Source organism: Atta colombica, unplaced genomic scaffold, assembly GCF_001594045.1.
Source record: "Atta colombica isolate Treedump-2 unplaced genomic scaffold, Acol1.0 scaffold5, whole genome shotgun sequence".
Taxonomy (NCBI): Eukaryota; Metazoa; Arthropoda; class Insecta; order Hymenoptera; family Formicidae; genus Atta; species Atta colombica.
In genome coordinates this window covers 623,277-634,153 of record NW_017259539.1, presented here as the reverse complement: position 1 = coordinate 634,153, position 10,877 = coordinate 623,277, and the positions used below count along the sequence as shown (strand labels likewise).

The 10,877-nt window shown below is 31.1% G+C and overlaps 1 protein-coding gene across 1 annotated transcript in view; it reads right to left on the bottom strand.

Moving 5' to 3' along the window:
- Positions 1 to 844: 844 nt before the first annotated feature.
- LOC108691697 (alpha-tocopherol transfer protein-like) overlaps positions 845 to 10,877 on the bottom strand; it is a 26,379-nt gene continuing 16,346 nt past the window's right edge. The window contains exons 2-3 of the mRNA XM_018199563.1: positions 3,154 to 3,517; positions 845 to 1,108 (exon numbers count right to left, since the gene is read on the bottom strand). Of these exons, the coding sequence (XP_018055052.1) occupies positions 845 to 1,108; positions 3,154 to 3,517 (628 nt within the window). The remainder of the gene's footprint in view (positions 1,109 to 3,153; positions 3,518 to 10,877) is intronic.

Here is a 10,877-nt window from a genome sequence, read left to right as displayed (position 1 = left end):
TTAAAAATATATTTTTATTAAAAACATTTATATTTTTTTTTCTTTCAGAAATTATTTTGGAGTTACGTTTAACTTTAATTGAAAAAGAATTAGAGTTGCTGAACGGTTTCGCTTCGCTAAACAATGATATGACAGAGAAATAAAAAATTCTATACAATAATTTTCAAGAATAGAAGTAAGAAGAGGAAATCATTTGATATAAGAGAGTACATTAAAAATGAGATTTTATAAAAGGATTTAAGATAAAGAGGTAAATATATATGTATATATCTTCTAGGAAATATAGGGTAAAGGATAATAATATCGTATGATATCGTATTATTATTCTTTATATTCTGTAAAAAGTACATATACCAGAATAATGTATAAACATTTTTTATGTTATTAAAAATTTTGCAATAATTTAATCTTCCAAAGAATAATAATTTTATATTTAAGTTTTTACTAATATTTTCGGAAATGCGATATTTTCTTTTAATATAAAATTTCTCTTTTGTGGTACAAGTTTATGTATTAAGCATTACATATGATTAAAAGTTTATATTATCTAATTACGTAAATTATTTTAAAAATAATGTTAAAAATATATTTAATTATGTAAGCCTACATGTATTTATAACGATTTATGTAAATATTTATGTTTTCTTATCTGTCACATTTATGATGTCTATCATATGTTTAAAAATTGTTTTTTTTTAATTTTATAAGTTATAACAGGAATTATAATTTCATTAAAATAATTTTTGCAATACATTGTCTTTTATTTTAAAAATACCTTACACACACACACACACACACACACACACACACACACACACACAAAACACACACACACACACACAAATCAATCTATATCTAGTTTTTTAAAACTTCCTTCGACCCCGAACATGTCTATCGTTTTGCTTTTGCCTATTCTTAATGCTTCGTTTACACGACTTGTGACTTCGTCTTGTAGAAACCATTCACGATGATGTTCTAGCCTTTTTAATTGCTTTTCTTGTTGTTCGTTCCATGGTCTAGCTTTTCCTTCTAAACCTACGTCGCATGGAAATGCTTCCAATGGTATAAATTTTCCTAGCGTATTTTTCGGATTAGTATGAATATGTAACTGAAAATATGTCGAAAATATATTATATAAAACATATCTTTCATATCTATTGAAAATACATATTTCAGATGTAAAATAATAATTGAATTTTATTTTTCTTACAATTAAAAAAAATATATTATTATTTATTGCGATTTTTTAATTCTTAATATGAAATTTTTGATAATTAATTAAGTTTTAACTTAATTTAAAACAATCCAAAGACGAGCAAATAAGATGTTTAAAATTTATTTAATAAAATTTAATAAAATAGTGTACATAAAATTTCGGTTCACAGCGTCTTTATCAATTTATAATTAAAATACATTAATGAAAAACTTTCACAAAATTCACTTGGCTTTTCATTTATTACTATATTTTTTTAAAATTTTATCATATAAATTTTGCATAAATTATTTTATCATTTGTATGTATATTTTATCATGATGTTTTAATTATGAACTGAAGATTCTGTGAATCGAAACGTTTTGTGCATAATATTTTTGCTTTTGCCTATTCTTAATGCTTCGTTTACACGACTTGTGACTTCGTCTTGTAGAAACCATTCACGATGATGTTCTAGCCTTTTTAATTGCTTTTCTTGTTGTTCGTTCCATGGTCTAGCTTTTCCTTCTAAACCTACGTCGCATAGAAATGCTTCCAATGGTATAAATTTTCCTAGCGTATTTTTCGGGTTAGTATGAATATGTAACTGAAAATATGTCGAAAATATATTATATAAAACATATCTTTCATATCTATTGAAAAAGGCAAAAGCAAAATTATTAAATTGTTAATATATTGAGCGATTGACACACAGCGTGTGATATTGACTACTCTCGTCGATAGCCAACGCCAACACACCATGTGTCACAGATTTCCGTGATTTCCGACAAATATTCTCTCAATTGTTTGGATACTGTTGTGCTCTCGCCAGCTTCTCATGTACACGTACCAGCAGAAATAGTATCTCCCATTCGATGCGTGGCGCTACACACTCGTACCGCACGAGTACGTACATCGAAATGTATTACTGGAAGAAGCGAAAAGCACGAAGGGAGAAAGTAATGGGTTAACGCTCTGATGTTCTGTCCTTAGCGCAAGATTCGCGATTGAAAGAGAAAGCGTAATTGGATGTAATGCCGGCTCGCAGTGTCCTTTCGCTGTCTCATACATTTATTGTATTAGTATGAGTGAGATACTCCAGTCTCTTGCTCACCAATATTCATAATAATACTTTTATTATGCACAAAATGTTGTAATTATGCATAAAAGTTTTTAATACTGTAAAAAATGTTTGTGCATAATTATAACATTATGTATACTTTTGAGACTTATTGTAATAGCTTTGTATGCATTTATAAATTTGTGTGCAAATGAAATTAATATTTTGTATCGCAAGATTGCAAAATTAAATTTACAGTTAAATATAAGCATATAATAAAACATATAATAAAAACATATAATAAAAAAAATATGATATAATGTAATGCCGCGCGCCGAATGCTAGTGGATACCATTCCTGTCGGTGCGTTAAATAATATAAGTATACAGTGGTAATATATTAAATAACTAATCAAGATTCTCAAATTGCATAAAAAATAATAATTTCCAAATTGAATTCAAACTTCGGCTCCTGCAGTACACTAAAAATTGATCGACGCTCAATGTGTTAAATGAACTTATTTGGACATCTTACGGTATATGCTCATCTTTTGATCGTTTTAAATTAAGTTATTTTTTGCTTTGCAAACAAACAAACATTATTTTATTTTATTTGTTTATTAAACAAATTTTAATTAGAACTTAAAAAAGAAATTGAAATAACATGTTCACTACCACGCGTCATATGTGTGGCACACCGATTTGTTTATTCGGTGTCACATGTATTTGATATACAAAAGAAAAGAAGAAAAGCTTAAGCAGCTGTGAGATCGGTTTTTTTCAATCAGCCTAAGGTAGAGACAAAATTTTTTTTTATATATATGTTTTTTTACATATATGTTTTTTTTATTTATATGTATATATTGTAGTACTTAATATAAAATATTTTATCGTTTTTTTACCACATCCATTAATTCCTTCTTCATAAATGGCTTCATCATCGACAAAATGATATCCATGACTGCATTGGTGTTAATAAAGTGCAAACCTTTAAGTCTGATTGGTATAGCTTCTTGTAAATAATAAAGATATTTTTTAATCCCTACTGGACTAAGATGGCCAGCATGAGCGAAAGTAACACCTGTCATGTCTATAACAATTACATGGCCCTTGGCGGTTCCTTCGGTGTACAACCACAAGTCAATCACCATAGAAAAATATTTCATGACATCATTATAAATAAAACGTGATGGTTCATAATCTATTAATCTCGTATATACAATTTTGTATCCTTCCTCCGTTGGCATTGATAATGTCATCTGCGCCCTTTTTAGAAAAAAATTTTAGTATTTAACGCATAATTAAATTTATTTTCATATCTATTAAAGAGTACATACGTTTGACAGTTCCTTTTAGATTTTTTTATTATTATTATTGTTTTTAGATGAGCGGTTTACTTATAAGAAGTCTAGTGCATTTTCTAAGTAAACTTACAAGAAGTTTACTTAGAAAATGCACTAATCTACCAACCAACGTTCTAGTGGCCAGAAATAATTTAATTTCTCATGTTATTCTGTGAAAAAAACATCTATATATACATCTTTTTTATGTAATCATCGAATAGTTACGAACATTTTTTTGTTTAAAAAATCTGTAAATATCGAATAAAATTTTCAAAAAAAAAATTTCAAAAAAATTCTGTAAGCTTAATTGGATAAAAATGAACATTTTTTTGTTTCTTTTTAATAAACTCAATAGTTTATGAAATAAAATGTCCAAACTTGGAAAAATGACTATTTTTATTATTTTTCCTTATTTTTTTCCCTTATAAACTGATCATCCAATATGAATATAAAAATCAATATGAATATAAAAAACGAAAAAATATTAGGCCAATCTTAAACTATAACGAGGATTTTATTTTATTATTATCTGTACTACTGACAATGAAAATTTTATTTATAATGAAGCTTTGAAGACACGTCAGCAGCGCATGAGCCGAATGGCATTGTGAAGGCATCGCGGCTGGGCACGCTTGCTTAAAAGTTGACATATCTAAGATATAAACATTAATAGAACACGAATTTAAATATTTTTATTACATTTTAATTCATTCCCCAGTATGAAAAAATTTTTCATACACGAATATGTCCAAATATATAGAATTTTATTACTTCAGCTTACAATTGCCAAGAAGAGATTGGTTTACAATAAATTTCTTAATTACACTCACCTTTCCTCATTGTAAAAAACCTAACAGTATTGACTCTATCTCTATTTCTTATGCACTATTCCGTAAATATCTTATTCCAAACTTTCTGCTCGTTTTTAAGTATCTTTGCTACTTTAATCTATTCTATCACAACTCCGCGAATATCACAGTATAGATTCCTCTGTCTTATAATATATAATATCCATACATCACAGCCTCACTATAATATATAATATACTATATAAATATTAAAATATATAAATATATCGCCTAATATAATACAATATAAACACATAAAAATATATCACAGCATTTCTAACAGTATACTTTGCGCGCCCAGACGCTCCAATACATCTCTTTAATTTACTTAAAACTTTACATTTTTCTGAATTTAATTTTTCACTCCAGAGTTTCCTTCATATTTTTTCCCTATCTTCTCCTAGATCCCTGAACCAACTATATACTCTTTAACATTCCTCTACATAATGTTCCATGCAATTCATCCCTATTCCGCAAAATACGCAATCCTATATTCCTTATCTAACCAGTTATTTTCTTCCTCCTTATTTCTGCATCTAAGTCTTCATCAATCCTCCACACTTTTGCCTATTCCCAACCTATACAGGTTTTCCTTCCTTAAATAACTGGAAAATCTATTCCCCATTTCAAATTCCTTGTATCTTCCATCTCGCATCATCGTATTATTGTATCTCGCAATCTTCAGCCTATTGTCTTCCCACTATCTTTTCACATCCCTTTCTTTCCTAATTATTTCCTCCTCTAACTTCCTTTCATTAGCATCATTTTATAATTCCGTTTTCTCAATCTCCCATCCGTTCTTATTCTATTTATCTAAAACCCTTTTCTTTCTTTATAAATATAAATCTTTCCACTTGTCCTCTTCTTTCTCCCTTCAACAACATTCTAATAGACTATCTTCCCTTATCTTTTCTTATTCTCTTTATTCTCTTTAATCTCTTCTCGTAGCTCTTATTTCTCACCCTATCCTTAATTTATTCATAGCGTTCCTTCATTTTCACATAAATTGGGATGTAGAACTTTATTATGTATTGAATATTTATCTTACATAATCCAACATAATTTTCTCAAGATTTCCTCTTTCTCCTCATCCCCAGATCTCTATATCTCATCCCTATATCTCGTAACACTTGAACTAGTATTTAAACGGTAGTTATCTCCTTATAAAATCATCTCTGTACATTATTCCTCTAAACCCCATATCTTTCTAGCTGCTATCCTCTCTTTCTTGCTCAATTCTACTATGTAATCTTTATAATCACTTTTCCTATTAAGTGTGAAGTTTAAATACTTAAAAGATTGTACCTCCTCAATTTCTTTGTCCTCCCATTTCCATAATTCCTTCTTTTCCTTTCCACGCTTATTAAATACTACTGTCTTCGTTTTTTCGGCACAATTCCAGTTTCCTTTTAAAAATCTTCTAAATGTATCCATCATATGTATCTAACAGCGCAACTTTATTTTTCGCCAATAGCACTACAGGATGCGTCACTAAAATCCGGACAAATTTCAATTTAAATTTTCTGCTATATTGTGCCTCCGCCAGAGATTATTGTTGGCATCTGAGAAAGCCTGAGGCTTCTAGTAAACATATTCTCAAAATGGCTGCGATGTTGAAACCAAGCACGGAGTATAATCGAAGAACCGCGATCATCAAAGGCTTTCGCACTGAGCGCTCAGCAACGGAAATAATTCGGTTCTTTGGATACCCGAGATCAATCATTTATGACGTTGCGGCAAAATATATGGCTTTAGAATAGTCCAACGAACGTTTCAGTATTCCATCGAGGAAGAGTCACTTGAAAGAACGTACCGCGAGGACCCTCGCAATCATTGAAAGAGCTCAAGCACTAATTTCGGATAACTAGAGCAATCGTTGCGAAAATTAGCATCGATTGTTGGTGTAAGCGAACCAACAATGCGTCGAATTGCCGAGGAGGGCCTTCGATACAAATCGACATATTAAAGCTCTTTGAGGCTGTCAGGAGTTGCTCACCTCGGCTCCCATTTTGACCTCCCAATAGCCCAGATTTAAATCTGTTGGATACTATGTATGGAGTGTAGTTAAAACAAGTCTCAGTATCCCAATGTGATGTCATTAAAGACTGCTATTGAGGCAGCATGCGTTACATTACAGCATGCGTGCGAACGCTTCAGACCGAGAATAGAGGCCGTCATTCAAGCTAAGCTAGGGGATATATCGAATAATTATGCTTTACAGAGATCCCCCAAGTAAAAGGATTTTTTGTAATATTATATTTAATTTTTCATTAAAAACATTTTGTTTAAAGAAATTATTCGATTTATCCGGATTTTGGTGACGCACTCTGTATATCGTCCGCATATGTTAACTTCCATATTCTTACAGTACTACAGTAATTCTCCCTACATCCTTATTCCTTAACTCTCGGTCAAGATCTGCAATATATATAAATTAAATAGGAGTGGACTCAGAACACAGACCTGCCTAACTTCTCTTTTTATCTGGAATTTCTCTGACCTCTGCTCTTAACAGCAACCTCCGTGTCCTTGTATGTGCTTCAATCTTATCAGCTGCTCTTTGATTCCATATTTCCTTGGTAACTTTCAAAATGCGCTTCTATCCATTCAAAAGTCAAAAGCTGTCTTTAGATCCGCAAAGAGAGTGTTTATTTTCTCTCCTTATCTTCCGTCTGCTTGCTCTTTTGAATCAGATGATTCAATACAAATATGTCCATTATCGACCTGCCTTTTCTGAATTCCGTTTGCATCTCCGGGATTAGACTTTTCTTCCATATTTTCTCTTCCAATTTAATTTTTAGGATCTCCGTATACCATTTGTACGTTGTACATAGTCAACGATATCCCTCTATAGTTTTCTACCAATTCTGTGTTTCCTCTTTTAATGACACAATGATACTCTGTCTCCAATCCTTAGGAATTTCACTTTCCAAACTTATATTAATAACTCGATCATATTTTTCCATAACGTATCTCTCACATATTTCCACGCTTCTGTCGATACTCTTAGCCTTCTTATTTTTCATCTTTTTTAATGCCTCTCTAATTTCTTCCTTTTTTAAATCCTCATCCTCCTGTCCTCTCGCCCCATCTCTTGCTTCCATTTCTTCCATTTTTTCCAGATTCATAACATGCTATCTTCTTTCTTCTGTCCCAATATTATTAGCTTTCCATATCTTCTTGCCTCTTTTCTTGTTTATAAATTTCCATATATCCGCTTTCTTCTTCAAACATCTCGATTCAGCTTCCTCTTCTTCTCTCTTTTCCTTTTTCTTCTTTAACTCCTTTAATTAATTTTTTTCTTTTATGTATTTTCTTCTACCTGTTTTTCCTTTTCTCCATTTTTTATACATTCTCGGTACTTTTCTCTTTTTTCTAGTACAATTTCTATCTTACCAATCCTTGTCCTAACTCAAAATTTTTGATTTTTACTTTCTTCTTAACCAATATTCTATGTACAATTTCTTTAATTGCCATTTTTCCTTCGTTGTTATTCTTTTCTGCTTCACCTGTTCAGCCAAAATTCCCGTCTTCTCTTGATATTCTTTTTGCCTTTCATTTCATCCTTTATTCCTTGATTTATTTTTTTCCTTTATCTTTTGCTTCTTCTCTTTTCCTTTCATGCTAAGCAGCAATGATATGTGATCCGAGTCCACCTGAGTTTCCTATTGCAAACTCTCTTACGCTTTCTCTTATACTTTTATTTATAATCAAATAATCAATAACCGTATTATCTCTTTTACCTATATATAAATATATTCCCCATTCCACTTTCCTTCCAACATTTCATTTAAAATGTATCCCCTTCTCTGCTCCAATCGATCAACTCTTTCTCTCTATTTCTTATCACTTCGTCTTTATTTCTCATTTTTATTTCCTCTTCTCCCCATTCCACACTATCTAATTCACCTCTCACATTAAAATTCTTTATTACTAACTCCTCATCTTCCATGTCCCCCAGAATTTTCTCAAACTTTTCTTCTATAATTTTCCAACTTTCTTTATTGTATATCGATATTATTGCAACTTTTTTCTTTCTTATACCTATAATCTACATTATCATTAACCTTCTTTTTACATATTATGGTAAGTTCATTTCCTTTATTCAATTTTTCTTTTTTGCCTCTCTACTATAAATCCCTCTATCTCTTTTCTTTTCTCTACGAGCTTAAGCATACTTTCATTTATGTGAACTAGATAATCTCCCCTCTACTTTTTTTCTTCCAGCCATGTTTCGCATAAGCTCATACACACACACACACACACACACACACACATGCGCGCGCGCGCAAACTTACAAATTCCCGGAAATCTTTATCTTTATTACTTACCCTCGCAATGTTCCAAAATATAAATTTTCCTTCCCTTTTGTTTACCTTTTGTTCTCCTTTTTCCTGCATCTCTTCCTTACCTCTTTCCCGTAATGAATCTGAGATGAGAGTCTCTCGTGACCCCACTCTCACAATGCCCTTAACAGCATTTATGTTCCAGACAATAAAAGTGCTGTAAAGTATGAATTTTCTCAGACAAGGAGAGAGGCCGTATATAAGGTCTTTAAATCATTGGACTGTGCCCTTAGAGTAAATAAAATTACAAATGTAGGCAAAAAATGATATTAAAATAAGTGCGATATCTTCGAATATGGAAAAAATCAAGGCTCATTCAGAGCTAGCTAAAATACAGCTCAAAGTAGTAGATAATATTAAATACAACCCAAGAATAATAATATATGATATTCGAGAAACTGACACCAGAAGAGATAAGAAATGAGTTAATTGCTTAAAATTTAAATGGCGATACTAATGTTGATCTGAAAGTTTATAAATATTGCAATATAACCCCGAAGGAAGAAAAGAAATACACCAACTGCGTACTGGAATTGGTATCGGAAGTTCGAAAGAGATTGATGGAGAGTGGACATATTTATATTCGCTACTCAACATGTAATTTCGCGGATTATATTAAAGTAATGTAGTGTTATAAATGTAATAAATTCGAACACATTTGCAAGGGCTTGCAATGAAGCATGTTGTGCAGGACACTGTGCAGGACAACACGAAATGAAAAACTGCAATAACAGAGATATGCAGTCAGTATACGGTAACTGCTCTCGTAGCTCGAGAAATATTATTGATAATATTCCTCCGCTGGAAATACTTCTTCTGGAAGTGTTACTAGAATTTCGGCTGGAAATGCTTATTCGGAAAGTTCGGATGTTAAAAGCCTAATACTTGGTGATAAATAAAGGAAGACTAATAAATATTAATTATAGTAGTGTGAATATGAGAATCTTCAGTTTGTCAAGTTAATTATCCATTATGGCACATTTTGATGAATTTTGTCATTATTTTAGTGATTTAGGCTATCATATTATTTGTTTATCAGAAACATGACTTACATGAGATTCCTGACGAAATGGTAAACGTTGCGGATTATATATTGTATAGATGTGACAGGGTGGAGATGTTGATTTCTACCTGCTGAACTCATTCAAAGCGAATATATTGGAACAGTCAATTCCTAGCGAGTATTGCAAGATGAATTGTAATGGTGGAAATCTTGGTGAAGTATCAAAGCTTCTTCTTACAATCGTTTATAGTTCACCAAATTGCGGATATTTACAAGAGTTTGAAAATCCCTTCTTAGATTTTCAGACAAAATATATACACTCAATAATACTTGGAGATTTTAACGTGGACATGCTTGTTCACACTTGTGTACTTACAGTGTACAACTGAAAAATTTTATTGCGTCCTCGAATATGTATCTTGTTCCACTCATCATTTAAAAAATTCCCGCACGTTTTTGGACTTATATATAGATAATGAGAAAATAATATAGAAAATCTTTGACAAAGAGCCGGTTCCCTTTCTATCGGCTCATGAATTAATTAGTATCGGATCAGCATAGAACATCGTCCATCCAGACTGGTATGGTGCAGAAGTTTTAAAAATTTCAATGAGCAAGATTTTCTGATGGACATAAATAAGTACAATTGGTCTGAACTGATATCTATTATATGATATTGATGAGAAAGTGGAGAACTTCAACAAAAACCTTCTTGATTGAATTAACAAATATGCTCCATTAAACAAAATTTCATATAGGAATTTATCTACACTTTGTCTGACGGATGAAATCAAATGAGGGAAAGATATAGGATCAGAAAAGTTTGGAGAAGAAATACAAATGAGATTGCTTAAAAATCTGTTTTTTTCTCAAATACGAATAACATGGGATCAATAACATGGCGGATCGAATATTGATTTTGTTTATTACTAGACATCAAAAATAATTATTCGATTGAAAACGTGTATTGGCTTTATAACTCACACAGATAAGCCTTTTTCTGACTTACATATAAAACAAAAACACATTAATCACTCCTATTCTTTCGAAATAATTGAGAAACCTTTGGAAAAAAGAGATGAATCA